A 24,428-nucleotide genomic window follows, 5' to 3' on the forward strand; every position below is an offset into this window, starting at 1 on the left:
CTGTGCAACCCCCTCACTCGAGCGCCCCTGTGACAGCATCCGCAGCTATGCGCCTCTCCATCGAGCTACATAGTTGCAAAGCCGTCGTGCGTCACATCTTCCTTAGAGACAGACGACGGTATAAAGTTCCAAAAAAACCACAGAAAAAATAACTTCCTCAAGTTTTTTCTTCAATGGACAGAGGAGCTATTTTGCAAGCGAGGCTCCAACACACAACGGTGGCACAATCTAAAGATCAAACAAAACCCATGTTCAGATAAGCCAAAAGCAGACATCTGGTGTTAGTAACCTAAACCACAAACAAGGTCCTTCCCGACTGAGCCAAAAATCTTCCACTTTCTGCTACAGGTCAAATGAATTACTACTTTTAAGGCTCAAGCCATTCAATGTCCCAGCCCGTAAGGCAGTCCACGGAACGCTCCCTGCACCCACCACGCGCAACTCCTCACTCACCTGGTCCTGTAATTTATACCCTATTACCATCTGAAGGGGATGCATTAATAAAGTAATAAGGTTGCAAAGCCAAGCCCTGAAAAGTAAGGATATGCTGGAAACAAGTTCTCTCTGCAGCTTTAATCTGGTCCCCTTGTGTATGGTCTTTACAGCATGGCCACATCCCGCATGTGCATAATGCAATTAGTCCTAATGCAATTAGTACCAAGAATGGAAGATGCTCAACAACTGAGGAATTCTTTTTTTTTTTTCAACTGGTTGTTCAATGTGCAGCTCTCAGCCCTCTTCACACTTTGCAGATGCTGCTCCAAGGCAAAAAAAAAAAAGAAGGCTTTTTACTACTACAAAAATAATCATAAATTTATTTTCACAAAATTCCAGGGAACTATGTTCATAACACCTCCATTTAAAGCTGAAGTAAAGAGGTACAGAAAAGCTTTGGGCATCTAGTTCCAGAAATAGCCTGCAGCATGATTTTTGAAAAATAAATAGCACCAAGCAGCTTTTTAAATGTTTGACACACAACTTCCCATGAGATCATCTGCAGCAGGAGCACTTCGTACTTTTGAAAATCAGCCCTCAGACAGGGGACCCAGAAAATAAAGTTGCTCATTGTACATGAAAATCACTTACCTAACACTAAGTGTGAACCTTGTGGCAGAAGCAAAGCAAAAATCCAGTCTCCTTAGTCGTAAGCTCAACCCTTCTGTTTTTCCAGAACTTGCCTCACTCCCTTTACTCCAAATCCTACCCATACAGGGCAGATGTCCTACCTACACAACAGCATCCTATACTGGGCTGCCTTGATTTCATTCCCTAAGCGCTGCCCATCCGGTATAGTGAGGGCAGCGGTGCCGTGGAAAGAAACGGTCCATGATCACGTAATTAGAAACTGCATTGTAATGCATACAGGGAGGCTGAATTAAGGTTGCAGAGGAATACTGTAAATTGAATGCACATTTCTTGTTCCATTTTACTGCTTTTTTTTTTACTCTCCCCCTTATGTGACTTTGGCTGCACTTCAGATTAAGTTCCTAATAAGGGCTGGAGTTGGACTAGATTTTTCAGCCCATCAGATTGCAACCATCCAAGCCATTGAAATTAGATTCAAGCTGAACTTGAATTTTCAATAGTTTGGCCTAAAGGCAAGGGTGTTAACAACAGACCTGCCAACACCTCCACTATGAGAAATGTCTGAAAACATGTCTGCACATCAAATACTGCTCGGGCTCTGGTAGACAAAAGCCACAAAGCTAACATCTCAAATCCACAGTTAACTTGCTCAGCCACTCCTCCTGTCAACAGAATTCATACATTTTCTCCAAAAATCCAAGGAACCTCTATATCCTCTCCAGGAAAGCTATTCCCCCCCCCCCCCCCAGTAACCCTAAAACCCATTGCAGTTTCACTACGTCACAGTAAGGCAGGAGGTAAGGACTGACCATGTATATTCAAATGGATATACATGAGGTAGATATAAGCACAGCTACACACTAATGCACCCAACATAGTGTACCTAAATCTTTATAAATTTAACCAAGATCAAAGATACCGCACTGAAAGTAAAAGGGAAGAGCGATCTGAAAGCAGTATGTCATGTTGCTAGCTTGTCGCACATGCAATAAAACGCTTTGCTTCAGCTCTCTTTTCCTTCTTAAAATTTTAGTTCTAACAAACTTTTCTAAACCTACACCCTACAATCATGTAAAAGGGTTAGCCAAATCCTAAAACTGAGGAAAATACGACAAAACTGAAATGCATCCCTAAGTTTCCATTATCTGGATGAAGCAGAATGTGCCCTGAAACAGGAGAACTGCTTCAGAAAGCAGCAACAGTTGGTTTTCTTCTCCTTCCACCCTTGGCACCATCCAAATTAAGCACAACAAACTGGCGATGCGCAGCAGTGGGCGAAGGCAGGACCTGCTCCAGGTCTGCAGCTCATGCCTGGAGGCAGCAGATACTGGCTTCTGCTTCCACTGAACTCCTCATGCAAACCCCAAACCACCCTGATTATGAAGCTACCCCTGCCTCAAGACTTTTCTTCTTTTTTAAGCCAAAATCTCTGCCTTCAGCAATCTTTACCAAAATAAAAATGTCATGCTATGTATTTCTGAGAAACCATTAGACCACTCCTGCCTGAGTGCACACACCTAAAACATCACACAGTCCAATCTTTCCCCTTCAGATCTTTGCTTCAGTGGAGGAGAGCTTTAGCTGAGACCTCTGCTGTTACCCTGAATAGATTTTGTTTCAGGCTTTTTAATTATGGAAAGTCTATTTCCTTGAGGACAATTAGGCTTTGGCTTCCCTGTTACCAAAGTCTTTTCAAATTCACATTTTAAGTGCCACAGGTCTGAAGAGCAGCCACAGCCATCCACTCCCACCAGCACCAGAGGCAGCGGGGGAGTGCAGGGGAAGCACTCCCTGTGCTTTGATGACAAATGATAAAGAAAAGGAACGAGCGATGGTTTCTTGAACCGCATCCAAGGGAAAGTAACCCCGCTAGTGCGCCTGGCAGGGCATCAACAGCAATGGAAATTCCAGCTTTCAAAGAATAGAAATAAGACTCCAACAAGGGGGTGGGGAGATCCTGCAGGAACTGAGGTGCTGCTAATTCCAAGGACTGTTTTAAAAACTTCTGCTGTTCTCCAATGAAATTATATCCTTTGCAGAAAAGTAATCTGGCTCCAACCTCTTTTAGTAATTGGAGCATAAACAGAATGGAAAAGAGTTCAAATCTTAACAAAAGTAATGCTCGGATGGGATGTGATCAGCTGGTCCTGAGCAGAAAGAGGGACTGCAGGGATGGCGGCCAGACCACCAGGATTTTGTTCTTTTCTTCTGACTGCTGCTGTGGGATCTTTAAATCTCACCAAACAAACAAGGCTTTTCCACCACAACCAAAGAGTAATGGCTGAGACAACACAGTGCCCTCTGCTTTCTGCAGTGAGGAGGGGAGAGCACGGCAGGAAGAAGAGAACAGTAATTCCTACAAAAAGGTCTGGATTTGACTCAACTTGTTTTCTTTAGTAACATTTTGTTAAACAAGGGGAAAAAGCCTGCTGTGTTCTTCAATGGCTCTTAACAGGTAGGATTGGAGCCTGATTTTTCATTCACATGGGAACTCAAGTGCAGTATGTGTTAGCTGAACAACAGACTCTATGCTGCAGCAGGTATTTTTCATATTAACATCCATTTCTCTGTAGGTAGGTGCTTGTCAGTATTTCTCATTTTTGCTAGTGAAAAGGGCAAACAAATGCAAGTTCACAACTTTGAATTCAGAAGCTGTCTGGCAACTTTGCATAAGCATGACATAACCTCTGATGGGAACTAGACACTGTTGCTTCTTCACCCTGCACAATGCTCTTTCTTCATATAGCTTGAAGCTGTAAACAAAACAAATGCTATTAGTAACGACAGAGAAAGACAAAACACAACACTGCAAGAAATGTGACCACCCAGGCTCCTGTGAGGCAGAGCTCTTCCTTTTCTACCTCCGTGCCAGTGCTCAACTCGCACAGTTACAGAATGAGTTTCTTCTCCTCGGTTACAGAGTTCAAGTTCTCAGCATCCCGCTAGCAACGAACGCCCCGCACCGGCACCGCACTTGTCGTCAGTAAGGTTCTGTCCAGTCTTCACCAACTGCAAGGCCAATTACAATTATTTAGCAAGCGGAGAAAAACCAGGCAGAGATTGCTTCTGCCCCACACACCTGTACGTCACTGAGCAGCTGCAGAGGGACACGACGATGAGGGTGAAGCACACTCTGCACTCGAGCTGTTCAGACACAGACATCGTTTCACTGTGACGGGAACCTACTTCGATTACAAGTAAACATCAACGTGGCTTATTATTCATATCCCTATAACGTTACCTTGTCTGTGATTGCACAGCAAGCTGGCTCGTCTCATGGCCAGCGAACATCAGAGCTTCCCATGCAGTGATTCTGTAAGACGCGCACACAGAAGCGCAAAGGCAAGGCACAGACTGTAACTGCACGAATTGCTAGAATATTAAAAAAAAAAAAACAATAAATGAAAAAACAGAAGTCTGAGTGTCATCACGGAATCACTCTCCTTCTCGGGAGCTGCCTTGCTCAAACAGCTTTGGTGACCAAAAGCTGCATTTGCTAAGTCATTTCCATGGTTCAGAACAGGAATTTGAGCAGATGACAAAAAACATGAAATCCAACAAAAACACCACACCTCCAAATGTCAAGAATTTTTCTTTTCGATAGATTTGACCTTATTTTCTCTTTAGGGTGGCAAGGTGAAAAGATTTCTATTGAGCAACTAAGTTTTCCCTATGACAGAAATGAACTGGCATGTTCTGAGCATTCACTATTTCAAACCCAATTAAATAACATAACAAATGTTGCACCTAAGGGTTCCTCAGCTTCTCAAGTGCGAACATTTTAGACATACACAGACTTGTGTAACTTCACCACCACATACTTAAGATGTGGACTGAGGAATGAATCACAGTTTTAAGTTCTTTACTAAGCCTGGAAATCAACACTGCCACGTCCTGGTAAAGAAACCCTAAAAAAATCCCATTCTCTAGGCTGGTCTTCACTCATGACATCACCTGCAAATGGCAACTCGATTTACGTGACGTCGTGCACGCCTGCCTTGCTCCCCACACTGCAAAAGCATTACTCGGTCGATAACCTGGCGGGTGCTACGCCCCATGGAAGTCGCCCATACTTCTCAGCTAAATGAAGTTTGGCAGGGAGGGGGGCAGGGTTAAAGCAAACACGGCACCTTATCTCACAGAAACCTTGTCTTGAAAAAGCATCAGCGCTTTCCACTTCAGAGCCAGACATTTGCATTGGCAAACGTGCTCCTGCCAGGACAAAGCGGGGGGTTCACTCCCGGGCTGCGTTGGTTTCCATCACACAAGCCTGTAGCTTGGTAAGAGGATTTGTTCTGGATAACCCATGCTCTTAGGGCCTGCGATCCGGAGCTGCAGTTCCCGAGGACAGGAAGCAGCGCTCAGGATGTGCCTGGACGGAGGCAGCAGCGTTACGTTGCCGTTTCATTCGGTGGCGAAGCTTTCATACTGCAGGCATCACGAGGGTTTCCGCGCTGCTCGCCACACGTCTACCGCAAGGGAACTGGGTTTCATGAGACAGCCGCAAGAGAAAGACTAACTCCCTTCCAGGCACACACTATGTTTCCAGAGGTGTAAGTCGCACAGTTTTAAGCAACACGGAGAAAAAGTAAGGAAATGAAGTTAGAGATGAGATGTACAAACTTGGTGCAGTGACATCAATGCGAGGGACATCTATTTAACTGGGCAGGGAGACTTCTTGCTCTCATGCCTTCGGCATTTTTTCCAGCGCTGGTGCAAAGAGCTGCCCTTTGCGTTTCAGCCACCCCTGCGTAGCCGGCTGCTGCCTGCCTACGAGCTTTCTCAAAGGCATATATTTGGGGGGCTGCTCTTAAAATGCAAGGCAGGTAGGGGAGGCTTTTCCCAGGAACAGAACCCCTGTGTTCCAAGAAACAATCTCCTAACAGCTCAGGACTGAGGCTCCAGGAAGGCCCAACCAAGTCTCCCAGCCTGCAGTAAGTCAGCTCGTGTGGGACAGCAACAGAATCAAAAGTTTCTGCCCACTTGCTTTGGTTCTCTTTCCTTTGAGCAGCATGAGAAATAAAAGTTGCAAGAGTCTGGCCAAAATAAATGTTTTTTTCTAAAGGAGGGAGTTTTTGGTGACAGGAGGAGGTGGCTCCCCGTGCGGAAGCAGCACCACACCATCCGATCGCTTGCACACGCCTCCAGCCACCACTGAGAACAGACGTGCAACTCCAGCAGTTGCAGGGAACTCAAGCCGGGTAAGCCACCAGGCAAAAACATCTACAGGTACAAAACCAAGCACCAGCAACTAGCAGGCAAGAGCTTGGCACTCAGCACAGGCACATCACCTTGCTGTAATAGCAGGGCTCAGTACCTGAAAGTCCCCCCTTGCCCTACAAGCTCTGCCCGGCTGCTTTCACCTCCCAAATTCCAAATTTCTGTGACTACAAGACAGCAGTCAGAGCCGTTCCTATCAGGCTGCTGCCAACTTGGCTTGTTACTGCTTGCAAAGCACTAACATTCCCCCTGCAGCACAAGTGGAAAGTTTCCTTAGATAAGCAACTTCGGGGCAAGCACGGTCTCTCTTACATGCTTAAAGTATGCCATAAGACCCCAAGCTGCAGATGGGCCATCAGCCTTGCCAGAGACCAAAATCACCTTTCAAAACCTGCTTGGCGTTATCGTTTTAATAATTAGAGGGATGGCCGTAGACTAAGGTGGCATTTGGTGGCCTCCCTTATCCTGGAAAGTTACTGGTTTTTATGCAGATGATTCCAGCGTCTCAGTGGTGGAGATTCCAGTAAAGCCTCGTGGAGATGAACATCAAAGAGAACCCTGGACGGAGGCCCAAAGAGGGCGGACTGCCAGCCCGCCAGAGCCAAAAAACAACATAAACCATGCAAGGTTAATAGGGCATTTTCTTCTTAAAACGAAGTAAAATCTGGGGCCTTCCTGCGATTTAATGTCAAGTAGTCTGGAGGAAAGTAACTTTCCAGACAAGCCACGGCCCCCTCCCGACAGCCCGCTCTCGCCCTAGCCTCCCTCCTCCCTCCGTCTGCTCCCCACACGGTCGCAGTCCTCCTGGGGAGGAAGGTCTTCCCAAGCCACCAACTCGCCACCTTTCCAGCTCAAGAGCCGCTGCCGTCATCAGGCAGCCAGCAGGGATTTGCCCACAGGGAAAGGCAGGGACGGCCATGTACCCTTCTGCTCCACAAAGTGACAATTAACTGCCCTGAAAACTGCCTTTCTAGGCAAAAACCTGCCCCGGGAGCATCCGGGGCAGCAAACATCTTTCACTTTGTGCAGAAGCAAAGTCACAAACATCTGCCAAATATGGCCCTGTATGCTCCTGCCACACAAAATAATTAAACCCTGTCGGGGGACAAAGACGGGGCAAATTAATGAAAATGGTGGTGGAATGCAGATAAGAGAATGAAGTCATTCCACTTGACATCCGATCAGAGCCTCCGCAGCAAAACAGAACCTGCATCAGTTCAAATTTAATGAGGACAAAAGTTAAAAACTCATAAAGATGCAATAAAGGTCATTTGATAGTTGAAATTCCCTTTGCTTGCCAAAAAAACAGAAAACTGAAGGCAGAGTGAGCCTAAGCACGCAGTGAGTCAGGAGCTATTTTAGCAACAAGAAGAAACGCAGAAACTGCCTCGCGTTTTCTGCGGGACAGATTGCTCCTGACGCAGTGTAAATTCATACCCTATGTACAAGTGCACCAGCTTTAAACTCAGGCACAGAAACGGGCAGCAGGTTTCCGCATTTCTATTTTGCGCAGCACCCAGAGGCAGGCTGAGAGCCTCGCGGGCACCATGCCTGGCCCAGAGCTCGCTCGGCTCAGGCACGCGCCCCACCGCTCTGCTCTTGCTCGGGAACCGCTCCGTGAGCTAGCAGCAAGCACGAGGGACAGCGTCAGGAAAGCACCGAAGTAGAGGCAGCCTGCGAGGCTTTGAAGGTAAGCACTTAGTGAGGGGAAGAAAAATTGCTAGTATAGCAACCCAGAGCTTTTTCCATTCAAAAAAAGAAAGAAAAAAAGAAAGAAAAGAGAGTCAAAGCTATGCCATACGTTAGCTCTTAAGTAGTCCCTGCCCTCAATTTCCAACCATCTGTACTGCTCTCTGAAACTCCTCTACTCATTTAAATTTATTTCTGTGTGTCTCCACCAAAATCAAAGACCTAAATATCAGTAATCTTGGCAGGAGGCATCCAGCAGCAATGATCCATTGGAATCCAGGAAAAAGAAACGTATTTGTGCAAACTTGCTATGAGAAAGCCAGGCAGCAAACCTTCCTATGAAAAACTTCCTATGCTTTCAGATTAGCAGATCAAGCTCAAGGCATTAAGACCTTCCCCATAACATAGCTGTGAAATCTGGTGCTTAGGACACAAAATCAGGCCTTTCTAACTCTGGAACTAAATAAATTTGGAAGTGTGCAGCACAATAGACAGAGGCAGCGGGGGGCAATGGTCTCCACTGAAAAGGCACAGCAGGGCTGTACCGAAGCTAAGCGCAGGACAGCGCTCAAATTCACACGCTCCGCTGGGCTGAAGAGAGTAGGTCCTCTCTGGAGCCTCGGACACCTTGGAGCAGGACATGGGAATCGAGGCAGCGGCACCAGGGAGGGGAAGGAGGACACCAAGAGCTGGAGGAGTGACCTGTGGGACACAGAGCGGCAAGACCAAAAGGCAGCGGTGAAGCCCAGCTGGTAACAAGCTGGGACTTGGCCGAGAGCACAACTCTTCCACTATACGCACTGAGGCTCCGTCACCACATCTGCTCACCATCTCCCCAAGACACGCAGCTGCCCCACACCGATATTCTCCAGGAACACGGCTGAATTACTCGTGCCTTCCTTGGACAGCATTTGGAAAAGAGATGGTAACACACTGCAGCCAAGCAGACCATTTCAAGCAGTTTGATTAACTCCCCTCCATCTCAGACTATTTCTCTTTATGGATGAGACCATCTCAGCTGAGACAACTTATCTGAGGCTGTGCATGGCAGGTCCCCCGCTCTAGTTACTGTACCGTATTCCCTTCCACCCATACCACAGGCACGACTGCTTAAATTAAGCTCCAAAAAATAAAAATAAAACGCTTTAAAAACAAACTCTTAAAACGCTTCCCTGACCATACCTGTCAGACAAGCAGCGTTACACGTGTTCATCAGGGAGCGTTTCCCTCTTGCGGCCCTGGAACCCCGCAGCGCAGGCACGATGCTGCTCGGTGGCAGCTTCACTCTCGCCAGGAGAGCCGGCGCTCTCCCCGGGGGCCCTCTCCCGCCTCCCTGCCCTACCTGTCAAACGAAGACAGCAGGGCTTCCCTAACGTATGCAGCAATTTGCAAAACTCCTTGAGCACAAAGATTACTGGGGCAACAGTTAGCAGCAGCTTAAAATGGCACAGCAATTCGGTTTCTGTTCTACAGCCACAAACCCAAGGCAGGAAGGCAGCATCCTGAGAAATGAGCTTGCAGGCTCATCAGCTTCTCAGAAGAAATTAAGCGTAACTCCTTGCCCCGTTAAGGCATTAGCTATCAGATAGTGTAGGAAGTGCATCCCTGTAAGCTAAACACTTAAGCAGCACTTGCAAGGCAGGATTCGTAATCTGGTGCCCTTCAATTTGCCTCTATGAATAATAGAATAATATCCAGAAAAACTGCAAAAGCCAAGAGCGTTTCTAAAGCCCTGCTGATCTCTCTGATGCTGAAATTCCTTCAGAGACAAGTAAGCGCACAAATAAGACAGTGGTGAAGGCTCGCAGGCTTCTCGGGTTGCCTTTGGACGTACCAAGTCACCATTATGCAAACCACGGCATAGGGCTGTCTGTTTATCTAATGGGTGGAGGGCGCACACCAATGCAGTTCTCTTGATTCACTTACTTCTCTGAAGCAGAAAAAATCAAGCAAGGATGGCTTAATTTGCTTCATGGCTCAGACAATAAACCTTGAAGTGGACTTCTCCTTCCTGTGCAATTATATTAGTCAATTCATTCAAAAAACAGTTCTATCCTTACTATCTTTCTTCCATTTTAGTTCAAGTCTTCTGATTCCTCCCGCATGCAACATCGGTTAAAAAAAAATGCAGCCAACTGAAGAGAGAATAAAACAGCATTAATATCCCTCAAAGGTACCTGATCAGCAGGCAGTCCTCCAGCCTTGGAAAGGGACAGAGCCACCCAACAGACAGCTCCCGAAACAAGGGCTAAGGGCTGCAGAAAAGGAATCCACGGAGTAACGTAGCCCTCCGCACCCCAGCGCTCCGGCACGGCACGGCGGTCAGCCGGGCAGCGGGGCCGCGCACAGCGCTCTCCCGAATCCCACCGAGAGCCCAGGCGAGTGGATGCTCAACTCCAAACAAAACAGGGCAGCCCACAACGAAGCGCTCTCGGCACTCTCCGTACACGGCTCGGGCCCAGCATGCCCTCTTTTAACTAGCGACAGGCAGGAGGGGATGGAATTGAGATCACTGGCAACGCTAATAAAATCACTTGTTTCTCTCTCTTTTTTTTGGAAGACTCAGGATGATCCTTTTGAACTATCAAAGAAGGTGGGAGAGAACCAACATCTGTTCAGATTAAACTGTATGAATCTTGCTATTTTAGCTCCAAATCTTTCCCAAAGGGTAGGAAAAGTCTCTAGCTTTTTTTTTTTTTTTTTTTTTTTTAAAAAAGCCATATGCAGATGATCTTCAAGCACTTTACAAACATTTAATTAAAACTTACAACCCGCCCCTGCAAGGGAGGTATTATAAACAGGCCTCCGGCTCAAACAGTAGCTCACCAGCACAAGTGCCTCTTTCTCCTGTACTGCTGTAGCCTTCAGCTCAGTTGCAGGAACACAGGAGTCGCAGCCTCACCGAGCTGTTAAGATACACCCCAAACAGCACGGAGCCTTTGACGGGATGGAGGAGGCGGCTCTCAAAGAGCAAGGGGAACGGCTGGGATTCAAGAGGAGCAGAACTAGGGAGGGGGGGAAAATGTCATCAAAGCGAAGGGGAGAGGAAGGCAGGAACCCTGCAGAGAAGCGGGCTGGGCGGAGGAGTCCTCTCCACGGGTCGCGGGGCAGCAGGTGAGCCGCGCAGAGAGACAGGTTCTGCTTGCGCCGCAGCTATGACGGCAGATCCAGCCCGAGCGTGGCTTGTATCCCTTCCTCATTTAAATACCAGGCATATCCAAAGCATGCTATTAACAGGGACCAGTTCATCCACCTAACAGCCCTGGAAGGTAGGTAAAATGGAAAACCACATTTTTTTGTTTTGTTTTGTTTTGTTTTTTTCTGATTACCTATGGGGTAAGACTCCTGCTGGTTGAATTAAATCTTTTTAAACAAAAGTAAGTTCAGACATCTGCATTTGTACAGTGTCAGCTGCAAGAAATGAGCTAACATCCAGATGCAATGGCATGTCAGGATTAGCCCAGGCTGGGGCAGGAATGCTTCCATGTATGGAAAAATATTGGAGCAGTGAAACCATAAGCTTGGAGCACAGCAAAGCGAGAGGCCCTGTCAATGAAGCTGTGGACTCAGGTTTAGAGGCTTTAGCAGCTCAGATCTGCCATAAGATCATCAGCACATATTACAATAAATTTCACACATTTTCCAAAAGGGACTCCTGTAGCAAGGCTGCAAGTGGTTGCAAGGGTGAGATCCTAAGCCCGTTTGTTTGCTCTGGAAGTGGGGCTCAGACCGTTGGGTACAATTAACGCTCTCTGCATAGGGCACGATCTTGGGGTGTTGACAGAGAAGTTCTGGCAATTCATGCTCAAGTACTTCGGAGTTCGCTGCTCCTGCTTGCCTGCCCGCCCGTCTCTCAGAGGTTGCCTTCCGAATCGCAGGATTTATAAAAGCTAACATGGAGCTGGCTCCCAAGCCACCACAGTTAGGAGCTGGCACACATGACAAAGCAATGACAGCTAAGAAGAATATGCTGAACTGCGAATTACAGTGACCGGGGAGTCAGCACATGTTTCTGCCAACTCTGTGGGAAGGGCAGTGACCTTCAAGCTGAGGCATTGGGAAAAAGAAAACAGGAGCAATAATCTCTTCAACTGGTCAGGCACAGATCAAGAGGGCTCATTTGTCAGCATCCTGCGTTAACGTTAATGAAGTAATGGTTATGACTTCATCTCTCCAGTGGAAACCTCCTGGGAACCAGAGAGAACTAGAATTTCTCTCTCCAGCTCACTCACACATTTGCAATTAGTTTCAGTTGTATTCTTCTCTCTTCTGCAAACATTACCTAATTCTCACCCAGATTCTTAAATCTTTGCACTGAAACATAAAACAACACTCCTTTCTCAGCTGTCAAAGCCTCACCTGGCAGAGATGCCTCCCGGAGAGACACCCCTGGACTGCCACTCCTGTCCCCGGGGTTCCAGCCGCAGATGAGTCAGATGGAGCCGACTCTAGTACAAGCTGCCATTTGCCGCAGCAACCACACCTGAGTAGCTGAGGATGCCACCAGTTATTTTTTTTATACCTTGAACAGTGAGGGAAAAAAAAAAAAAGATAACTCTTGGCAAGTTAATTTTAAATAGGAACCTTTGCACTGCTTCTCTGTTAACGTATTTTAAAGTCAGGTTTGATTTGACCAGTTGTAAAGGCAGACAAAGTGTTTCCAGAAGACTTTGGAGTTTCTCTCTTTGGCTGAGCTGACAAAAGATGCAGGACAGCTTGAACTTCTGCTTATCATCATGACAGGTACAAAACAGGTAAGACCCTCGCTCACCTCTAACTACTCTGTTGCTGAACTGCTGTGCCTTGCCCGAACAGTCTGCCTCTGCCCTTCCTCCGAGGTGGCACAGAAAGGCTTTCCCAGGGTAAGCCTGCTGCATTCCTCACTCCGAGCATTGGGCCGCTTTTGAGGGAGCACTTCAAGGTCTGCTCTGCCCCGACTTTGCTTTTCCGAGATTCCACTTACACGCTCTCTCCCTCATTCTCCTGCTGGGCTGGGAACACGCTCTGTGGTCTCTGCAGTTACTATGGCACGTACCGTTTGGAGCACATCGTTTGGGACTTAGCTTTACGAACCGGATTCTCCAACGTTCGCATTCTGTGAGCTTCCCGGCGCTCTCCCTCCCGCCGAGGCAGGGAGCCAACACCCTCCGCACTCCTCCGCGCTTCCTCCGCGCTCGCCGGCCTTTGTTCGGAGGCCAGAGCTGCCTGCTGGGCTCCACGCAGGGGGCTGATCAGATTGCACAATTTCAGCTAACGCCCTGACGCAATACTAGCAGCCAGTCAATCACTCTAAATAAAGACCGCAAATTCTTTACATATTAATAGTTGGTTTCAATTGTTTGCAGCACTGAAAGACAGACGTGAGAACATTCAGAAACCATTCCTGCATCTTTTTAGTTCCATTCTTTCATTAATTCTGTGTACTCTAAGCTCAATCACTAAGACATTACATTTTCTTTGGAAACTTTATGTGATGAAGATCTGATCATCTGTCATTAAGAATCTAATGTATTTATTTGCTTACTCATCAACTCCGTATCTCATTCCCAGCTTCTCCACTGCCAATATCTTTGCTTTGTCATCTACAGATTTAACTCTGTAACCACATTTCTCACCTATACGGTGTTAGGAGAGAAACAGCTGAACCAGCTTTAGTTAAACCTGCACGTACCTGAGCTCAGCACCACTACCGCCCTGGGTCTGAAAAACAATCACAGATTGGGGCCAATGCTGTGGTAAAGGCACTAGTCTGAATTTATCTGGATTAAATTTCCACTCTCAGAAGAGTCCGCCTGTATGATTTCACTGGACAGTTAATTTCCTTGTGCCTCTTGTTCATGTTGTCTATTCAAAACACAGTCTCTTCAAGGTAGGAGCCTATTATTTGCAAGAGCACAGATCTGCTTTTTACAGTCTTAGACAGGTTCCTTAAGTGTCTGCTCCTCTATGAAATGGCTATAAAAAAAAATATCCCACGGCAGGTCTGTAAGATATATCTGAAATTTGAACAAATCAGATATCCCCTTCTGGAAAGTCTGGGTTTGTTTGTTTGTTTTTAGAAGAAAAGTGCCCAACACAGTAGTGTTTTTATGTGCCTTTACGTTAAGGCATAAAGGCCAGAACAGAGAACAAACTGAAAGAAATGAGCACACACAAAGGACAAACCCGAGTGAACTCCCACAGCCCCACCAGGTCTGCACCACTCTCCCCTTTCCTAATTGTTATTACATGGAGATTACATTAGCACAAAGTCAACTGTCTAGAAAAATGTTTCAAATATACAGTGCATTACACTGTGATGTGTTATGGAACTGGTTTAAAGAACACATACAGCTATATAGTCATGATTATTCAGTATTCAACCCAGCCTGAAAGCTCAGGAGTCAGCTTGTTATTTGCTGAAAGCAGGGGGGCTGAAATTATCCGTGAATAGTTCAAAGCAGCAGTTAATTCAACATCTCTACTTTCAAAAGCATAAAAATCATAGACTCCCGGAGTGTGTAAGCTTTTTTAAAATGACAAACTACTAACTGTCAAATCAAAGCAGCAAACAGAAATCCACATGGCTGATAAGACAAATAGTTGCATTTTAAAGAGTAATTAAATATCACTTTGGAATATTTTGCTTGGAACTCGTTTCCCTGATAAAACATGGGAGGGGAAGGAGACGGGAGGAGGAGGAAACAATATACATATACCAACACACCCAAAAACTTCTCACCATACAAAATGCTCAGGCAAGTGCTGCTCCAGCATGTTTTCTTGAATTCGAGTTCAGCCAGCTGTATTACAGCCTCCAATACCATTTCAGCTTGCCTATATCCACACAGTTCACATCAAAACTCCAGCAATGAGGAACAGATGATCATTACGTTGAATCTGCCTTGGCAGGGGAGGAGGGTGTGGGGCAGGGGCAGGAATCATTCTGATCTGATCACCACAAAGTGCAATATCTTTTGACTCTACTTAGATTAAAACCATATCCCAAGCTCTATGCTGGGAACTTTGCTGAAAAAACAGGAATGCAAAACACAGGACTCTACCCAGATGAAATGCAAGAGAACTGAAACCTTATCCCAGCCAGCATTAGCTAACCTTACCATAAGGTGCTTTGAAACATTAAAAGTATGTCCACAAGAAAGGATCAAAAACCTCCCAACTTCAGAAATCCCTCGACTCTCTCAAAATGTCTATCTGTTAACAATGCACGATTTCACACCAGCTTTCCCAACACTAGGAGGCACCTACAGAAAGCTAAGGAGACAGTTTATTGCACTTCAAACTTAAAATATTACAAAATTGCTGGAAAATTTAAAACCGTAGTGTAATCACAACCCAAAGGCAACGCAAAATTCCTGCCAGTGTTTTATCACAAACACCACAGAACCTGCAGGGTCCAGCCCAAGACCCAACCGTATGCAAGAGCACCAAAACTTCCCACTGCTTCTCACCAAAAAAAAGCAGGGAGGATATGAAAAACGCATGGGTCTGATCCAGTTATCCCTGAGGTCTACAGAAAGACATCCGTAGGCTTTAACGTGCTCTCAGACAAGGCCCTCAAATATCTGTAAAAACCGACTGAAGGATACAATAAACAACAAAGCGGATGACACATCAGCAAGACATTTAAAATACTAATTTTCTTCTGGAAAAAGCATGCAGGCAGCCCACATTTTGGATATATGGTGAAATCTAACCTCCAAGGACGTCAGCGGTGTTTCTGCAACGGACTGTTGCAGGACCTGGGTTTTACACACAGCCGCCAGACTCAAAGTCTACCAACACCAGCTAACATTTGCTGGGATTTCAGTGAAAGATTAGGGTCTTTGCATGAGACAACTGTTAATTGTATGGAGAGTCACTGCTCTCTCGTATATAGCTCCAAAGCTGTACAAAACGTACTCAGAAATAATTTGGAAAAGCAGTAACAACAACAACAAAAAGTATTTAAGAATGTTTTGGCTCTGGGGCTGTCCTCTCTATGTGGAAATACTGAACAACTATTCCTCACTCGTAATTAAAATTCACTGTAAGTGCACAGAAATACACTCCATATTTTACACTGTTTTGTAAAGCTTTCAATTCTCCCAAACATCCTAACAAAGTATTTCTGAGAAGAATTGTGCGCTGATTATTTTAAAAAATGAAGTTGCTACACTTAGCTCTGCAACCTGAGAGTAACAAATGAAATTGTCAACCGTGAGTTTTTTAATGCACATTTTCATTTCAACATCTGGATTAAGATGCCACAATGAAAAACAGCACACAGGCTTCTCTCTGCTCCTTTCATAGATCACCCATCCCTATGTCTCCGAACCACTGAGTTTCAAAGCAAACAAAGAATCTGCTGGTGCTGCTAATGCCTTGCTTCTTACTCAATAGCCTTATGTCATGAAAAGCCCATATTTTTCAAATCTACATCTCCATGAGCCAAAGATTTCATATACATTCCCACCCCAAAAATACAAAGTCAGGAATACAGCTGAAAGTGATTACCTAGATATTTTTATATGATGAAACTCAAAAGCTGCTTCAAGTGATTTACAAAATTTTCTGTTAAACACAATCCCACAGCTGTGCTGACCACTTGCCTCCCAGATCTCAGCAGATGGTGATTTCAAAAAGAAAAGCTTCAAGCCACTGAAAATCAGGGTATACACTAAACCATAACCAAGGGTTTGAGTCCTTCCCTCTGCCCCCCAGAAAATTTGTGCACACTCTAATTTAATAATATTTCTGCCTCCCGTCCACCGTCCTCTGCACAAACTCTGCCTTCAGCGTATAGCTAGCACAAGACCATTCACCAGCACAGGGCCAGCAGGCCCTGGGCTGCTGCTGCGACCCTGGGCACCAGCACCTGGGCACCAGCACCAACCTGGCACCCTAGGTGTGCCATGAATCACTCTCAGCGGCGTCCTGTTCGCAGAGGCACCTACAGCAGATGATCCTTATAAGCAGAGCTTTAGATTTTTTTTCTTGGGAAAACCGAGGACAGCAAATATAACTGAAAAAGAAGGAATGAATGGGTATTTGTTGTAGAAGTCACAAAGGGATACGTGCAAACAAGCAAGAGGTGGGCCACGCTGTACCCATCAGTCTTCGGACCAATCTGTTATTTGCAGTGCTGCAGGTGATGTGCTCAGAGCATGGAAGGGTTCTTCTACCAGTGTCCAACTAGGATCGCCTGTTTTGCTAGTCCAACCACTAAAATAACAAAACCCAAAACTAAGAACTTGCTCCTTTCTCCCTCCTTAGGGTGAACAAGAATAAACTTTTTCTTCTATATATAAAGAAAGATCACATTCTTCTGTCACAGAATTCAGCAAGAGACACGTTTCGTTTTAGTGTGGGAGAAAATACATAAAACCAGGATATACAAATCCAGCTTTAAGATAAAGGAAAACTACTCTGTCCCAACTGAGACGCATTACCAATGTATGCAAAATAAGATTCTAAAACTCTGCTTTCAGATATTTTATGTCATTTGTCATCAAATAATCACAGAAATAAAATGAACATGCTTTGCACCTATTTAAAACCCAAATAGGATTATTTCAGCTGCACTCGAGCAGTTCTGCCTTCCCAAGAAGAATCCGAGCAATATTCAAGCAGATGTGTAAGTATGGTGGAAAGAGAACAGAAAATAAGAGGCAAAGCACTGAACATACCACTGTGGCACAGAATGGACACTCAACACAAGTGTAATTAGAAAATCAAGGTGATAAAAACGAGGAAGACGACAAGGCCAAATAAGTAACAAAGAAAAACAAGGGCAAATGAATAACAACAAAAGGTATACTGCTTCTCCTCCGGTGCAGATCCACTTGCATCTCTTCTCTTCCAACACACTACCCTCCCCTTTCCACTCTTTTTATGCAGCATATATGTGAAAGAACAAAAACATGAGCCTGCTTAACAGAGAATGTGGCCAGTATTTCAACAGGAACAACCAAGAAGGTACATAGCAACACAGCCCATCGGGACAGCACACTTCTGTCCCCTTCCAACAGGCTCTGTGCCATAAACCTTCAAAGGGCACCCAAATCCACCCTGAGAGCCCACAGCCCCAAACCACGCTACGCCAGATCTCAGAACAGACTTTGGTAACAGCCCAAGTCTCTCTGGCCATGTCTGAAGGCAAGGAAATTGCTCAGCAGACGGGGAAGGATTGGGTCTCCCAAACAGATGGGAGGGTGCTGTCCCGTCACAGGCGCTTGCATACGTGAGGGCACGTAGACAGATGGGCACTGTTTACGTTACCGAGGTTGCAGTGCCTTGGGTAGCAATCAGAAATTAAAGCTGTTATTAAATCAACCCTCCAAAACTTGAGCAGCTGTTCATGCAAACGGATAACAACAGGGTAATGTTAAACCAAAACCCCAAATATAACAGAGACATAGATCAACATCTCTCTCATGCTCTACTCAGCAACTCCAACCATTATCAGAGCACAAATCAATTATTAACAGCTGCTTATAACTACCCAAATCCAGGCCTGAACAGCCTAACGGAGGGATGTGAATCAAAAGTTAAAGGCACAGAATCTCATTTAGTACGTAATAGTTCTGTTCTTGAAAAAAAACAATAATATGGCTGTCGGTGGCTCAGACGGAGGCATAATGCCATCCTCTTCATTAATCAAAGGCCCTTCCCTTGTCCAGATGTTTACTGATTTCTCTGCTCTCTCTTATTATTGGTTTGGAGACAGAAAATATCATAGCCTAAAGTTATCCAAATGTGACTGGTTGCTGCAAGAAGCACAGACTTTATGTCCTTGGTAACTGCAACATGGCATTATTAAGTTACTGAGGAGTTTCATAGGAAAAGTGACTGTTTTCTTTGACAACCCATACTACTTTCAACAGTAACCATAAGAATGAGATTACATTTTACATTTAGGACTGTGGGAATTGTACTGCAAACTGGGAAAGGAGGCTGTTTTTTAAAAAAGTAGGAACATTCAATGCCTGGGCTTCAGAAGAAGGAGAGATATAAGAAAATTTACAGTACGCCAGAGAAGGAAAACTTGTACACTGATAAATATTTCAGTATGTCTGACAAGCAGGAGACCAGGACCATAACAGCTGTACTATTTATTCAATAACTCTGAGCAACAAAAAGGATGCTATAGTCAATACAGGATAGCATGTCATCTCTCCCCAAAGCTTTTGACCTCCGTAGATAAAATAACCAACCCACAAGAACGGTAAGCGTCAGCTGGATGGGATCGCTGGAGATCTAGCCCAGCCTCCTGCTGCAATGGGACCATCACCAACACCAGATCCTGTCAGCTGAGGCTTCGCCTAGCCAAACCCCGAAAGCCTGCAAGGACAGAAACTCCACAGCCTCTCCGGGGGCTGTGGTCGAGAGCGCAAGATAAAGTTCAGCTTCCTGCCTGATTTTCCCATGTCTCTCTCCCTCCCTGTCTCTTACCTCTACTGTATATCTGCAAGATGCCCTCTGGTAAACCTATGTAATTCTCTGGGGCTTGTCTTGTATTAGGAATAGCAAAGGAACCATAACTCAAAAGTCTACTGGCCACATTTTTTAAAATACTTTTGGTTTGAAACAAATTAAGCCTGCAAGGTACTGAACATATGCTAGATATCCCCAACTCTTACTGGCATGTATTTGAAAAATAGAAAGTTTGTGCTTTTCTGGAGAGTCAGGTCATTAACCCAGCTATTTAAAAATCAGCCTATTACACAAGGAAACTTCTAACTGCCTGAACTACAGGTTATAAATCTCCTGTTTAGAAATCTGATATCCTGACATAATTGCCCTTATAACTTACAAATAGGTTCTCTGTTATCCACAGATTAAACTTCCTCCAAAGCTACATCACATCTGCTTAGTTTTGAAAATATACAGCACAAGCTTCAATTACTTTACACACCACACGAAAATAATCCTGAATTTAACTCACGGTTTCTTGGAATAAGAATTTAAGACCCCATAATCTTTTTATTTCATGTTTTCTTGCAATCTAATAGATGGAAGTACTGGCCAGAATGTAAAATTAATGCCACCTTCCACTTCTACAATTTCCAACAATGAAACTATGTTGTAGTAGAGTTTTTAAAGAAAATATGTCAGGCAGTCTCACCATCTAAATAATCAGAAATGTTCTGCAGGGCAATGGCCAGCTACTAATTGGAACCACAATCTTCTTATGTCCCTATAGTAAAAGTTTTTTTTTTTTTTTTTTTTTTTTTTTAAGAAAAGAAACTGACGTTAAATTGTAATTTCTGAAAGACAAAGCTTCCCTTACAGCTTCCCTTGCTAAGGGAACTGCTCACAGGCCCCATTCTGTGATCATTCATGCAAGTTCCCCACTGGAAGTGCCTTGACATCAACATGTAAAACTGGGGGCCTTCAGCAGATTCATCCAGGTGCTCAGAGTTAAATACGAGTGAGCTTTTGCAAAACCAGAGGCTTAGTGACAAAAACTACGGCAAATGAGCAAACAGCAGAATCTGGGTTTCAAACTACATAGCCTTCTTTTTGGAGGACAGGGCATCAAACAGCGAACCCCAATGACAGCAAACTTTCCCTAAAACGACTCCTTTGCCTAATAAACACAGCACACACAAGGTACTGCAAACAGAAGAGGGTTCAGAGACTCTTTAAGGAAAAAGAAGCCTCTTTCATCCCAGGTATACTGGGGAAGAACCCAAACACATGGGACTTTTGAAATGGGATCAGCTGCCTTACAGCCTGGGCCCATCTGGGCTCTCGAGGCAGGGATTTTAATCAAAGCCCCAGCTGAAGCATTCGGCAGAGAATCCACCTCACTCAAAACTCCACAAACTTCTGTTTCTCCTCCGTGAACAGTGAGCAAAGCTGACAAAAAGGAATGCACTCATCACGCAGCCCAGAAATACCCACCGCTTTCAAGTGCTCAACTGTAATTACGCTCTAAAAAGATGTTTAGAGATGACACTGCAGGGCACCATCATTTTAATTATTTCTCAATAGCTTTCAGAGAAGATTAAATTTGCAAAGACTTCTCTCTCTCTCTTTTTTTTTTTTTAAGCATCAACATTGCAAGCGCCTATTGGAATCTGAAAATCTAACTTTGGCCTTTCTATCTCTTGGAGCCTCCGTCCTCCGTGTTTTACAGAACTCTCTTCGTCTCATATCTGTCCATCTTTTAAACTCTTCGGATTAGGGGCTGCCTCTATCTTGTAGTGTATCAAGCACATCGGCCTTTAAAGAAATATGAGTAACGAACAGCATCGCGTGAATTCAGCCGGTAACTCGCGAAGCAGGTAGGTCCGATGCACTTTGTCAGCTGTAGAGAGGACAGCAGCAGCTGAAAAAACCGCAGGTCCCGTTCTGTACCGCAGCTGACGCAGGCGACCCAGAAGACGCCGGCGGGGGCGACGGGCCCTGCTCCCTTGCAAGCTCCCCGCGCTCTCGAACTCACCCACCTGCGCGGCCGAGGCGCGTTTCTTAACGCGGAGTTATGCCAGGTCCCTCCGCTGGTAAAAGCGACCACCCGCGCTGAGTTTTTAGCGCAAAGTTTCCGTTTTGAGGAGCAACTTTTCACAGAGGAGGCTCCTAATAACACAGCCGCCCCTCTTCCCCCCCCAGACCGCTTACCCGTCCCTTCCTCCGCTTGCGGCAGACCCGCTTTTATTCCGGAACAGCGGCTCAGGCAAGGGAAGGTCCCGCTCGGCCCCGGGGCTGCCCCCGAAGGCCGGGCAGCGGGCAGGGCGCGGAGGGGGCGCCGAGGGGCCCGAGGACCCAAACGGGCGCCAAGACCTCGCCGCCGCCCGACGCGTCTCCTGCTCCGCGGCGCACGGCTTCGCCGCCCCGAGGCGCCCCCGGCCCGGCTCGGTTCGGCCCGGCCTGGCCCGGCCCGGCCCGGCCTCGGGGCGCTGCCACCCCCCGACCCCCCCCCCCCCCGGCGCGGGGGGCTGTGGAACTTTCTGGAAGGCGCCGCGCCACGCGCCCGGCCCGGCCCGGCCCGGCAGACAAAGCCCGGCGGCCCGGCCCGGCCCGGCCCTTCCCCCTCGCCGGCCCCGCCGCCCCCGGGGCTCCCCCCGCCTCACCTTGCGGTGCTTGTCGGCGAAGGGCAGCGCCAGCCAGGGCATGGCCCGCACCGCCTCCTGCCACTGCTGCTGCTCCTGCTCCGCCGACACGAAGACGATCTCGAGGCGCTGCGCGCCGCCCGCCGCCGCCTCCCCCTGGAAGCGCCCGTAGAAGGCGGCCAGGCTGGCGCCGAGCTGCGCGCAGGGGCCGCCGAGGCTGCAGCCGAAGTAGAGCCCCACCAGCGAGACGCCGCGGGCGGCCAGCGCCGACACGGCCACCTCCTCCCCGTCCGCGGCCACCAGCACCTCGCCCAGCACCTCGCTCAGGCCGCCCGCCATCGCGCCCCGCGCGGCGCCGCCGGCCCCGCTCCGCTCCGCGCGGCTCCCCGCGAGCAGCCAGCGCCGCCGAGCCGAGCCCCGCTCTGCGCCGCTCTGCGCCGCTCTGCGCCGCGCCCGCCAGGGGGCGCTGCCGTGCGGGCCGCGCCGCCCGCCTCCGCCGCCGGCCGCGCCGCCGGCCCGCCCGCCCCCCGGCCCGCACGGCCCGGCCCGGCCCGGCCCGGCCCGGCGCGCGGCACCATCCTGCTCCTTCCTGCCCGCGCTGCGATCGCCGCGCTGCCCCGCCGAGCGCAGGGGCCCCCGCGGCCGTGTCCGCCGGCGCAGTGCCGCCCGCGCGAGGGCAGTTTTCCTTTCGCCCCGCGAGCCAGCGAGGCTGAAGGAAGCTTTCGCCAGGCCTGCGAGATAAGAGAGCAGAGCGCTTCCCCTCTTTGTTTTCAAAGGATCCGCTGTAAATGCTTGTTTGTGCGTAGCAGTGTCGGACTGGAAACCTGAGCACCAGATCAAGGAAACAAACCAAGGCGAATAAAAATATTTGCTTAGAGGACATGCTGTTTTGAGAAAAGCACAGTACAGACTGTTCAAAGGAGATGCAGTATAAAAAAGTTGGAAAAATACAGATTCTTACTTGTTCTGTATTTCAGAGCATCTTGCTTTTGCTCTGTTAATTAAAAACGGGGTCAGACAAAATGAAATTCTGAAATCCAGAAGTGTAAACACCAGTAAATTTGGCTTCATTGAATTACTCTGGTCGGCTGAAATACAGAAAGGAAATAAACCATAAACAGAGTCGTGCAAACAGGGCTTTAAGGCTATTTGTGTTTTATAGTCAAAGTTTGCAATATGCAAACACACAGCATGCGCTGCAGGCCTCGTGCCTGCAGCACAGCTTCCCACGGCTGTGCCTGGTGCTTTGCCCCCTCCGCATGAAGGCAGGACGCTGGCCCCTGCCACCATCCCGTCCTGTCCCTTAGCACGCTCCTGTCCACACAGCCAAACAGACCTGTGAGTATCTGCACTGTTAAGTCCAATATATGGGTTTGGGGGGATTAGGTTTGAAACCTTTGGTTTAGAACATCTGCACACCTTTCCCTAGATAGGCGCAGATGTGCAGACACTGTACACACACTGTGAGGAAAGTGTATTCGTAGGTTATATACTTTATCTCCTCCTACTCCTTGAAAGAGCCTCAAAACAGCAGTCTTAAATCTTGCTAGCTGCTGTAAAAGGCTCCTTTATTTTTGCAACATGTCCTCATATGGCTTTTCATTTGGCTCCTTATCGTTGCTGCTTTCAATTTTATTTCAAATTATTGTATAGCATCCAGAACCATTAGGGAAAGTTTTATAAATACAATTAATTACCATTATTATTATTACATTAAAATCTCTCTTTTCTTTTGCCAAGACCCGCTCCCTAAAGGTGATTCAAAGCAAGAGAAGTTTTGCCTTGTTTTTATTTGTCTTGCCTTATCTGCCTTAATTAAGTATTTGGGCTCATTAGGGCAAGGAAGCTGTTTTAAGTCTGCAGCCCTGAACTCCAGACAAGCGTACGCGGCTACATAAATACTCTGTTGTAAAAATAATATTTATGGTCACAGTCAATTTGTCTGACCCCATTTTGAATGAACAAAGCAGAAGTAAGATGCTCTGAAATACAGAACAAGTAAAAAGTATTTCTACCTCTTAAAGAACAAGAAAATAAAATGAGGAAACAGCTGTACTTGTCTGAACACCACCACTAACCCGAGTATGGCTAACCTGCGGTTAACCCAAGCAAATGTTTGCAGGTCTTGTCCCCGTGACTGGATGGGGACATGGCAACTGTTCACATGCCAACTCCACAGCAGAATCAGAGTGTCTATTTCGGCACCAGTTTGATAGATCAGAACTGAAGAGGCAGAAAGACATCGTGGGGCTTTTAATAAACAGTTTCCTGTCTCAGAGGGATGCTGCCAACCTGCATTTTTCTAACGGCTGTTTTTCATACTGCACCCGCTTTAAATAGTATGCACTGTGCTTTTCTCTATGTAGCATGTCCTTTTAGCAACTATTTTTACTTGCC

At 46.8% G+C, this 24,428-nt stretch overlaps 1 protein-coding gene across 1 annotated transcript in view; it reads right to left on the minus strand.

Annotated features, from left to right (window-relative positions):
- Positions 1 to 22,416, minus strand: part of NXN (nucleoredoxin) — a 66,327-nt gene extending 43,911 nt beyond the window's left edge. The window contains exon 1 of the mRNA XM_062592303.1: positions 22,053 to 22,416. Within this exon, the coding sequence (XP_062448287.1) occupies positions 22,053 to 22,370 (318 nt within the window). The 5' untranslated portion in view covers positions 22,371 to 22,416. The remainder of the gene's footprint in view (positions 1 to 22,052) is intronic.
- Between the last annotated feature and the right edge of the window lie 2,012 nt (positions 22,417 to 24,428).

The sequence above is a fragment of the Rhea pennata genome, chromosome 20, assembly GCF_028389875.1.
Source record: "Rhea pennata isolate bPtePen1 chromosome 20, bPtePen1.pri, whole genome shotgun sequence".
NCBI classification, from domain to species: domain Eukaryota; kingdom Metazoa; phylum Chordata; class Aves; order Rheiformes; family Rheidae; genus Rhea; species Rhea pennata.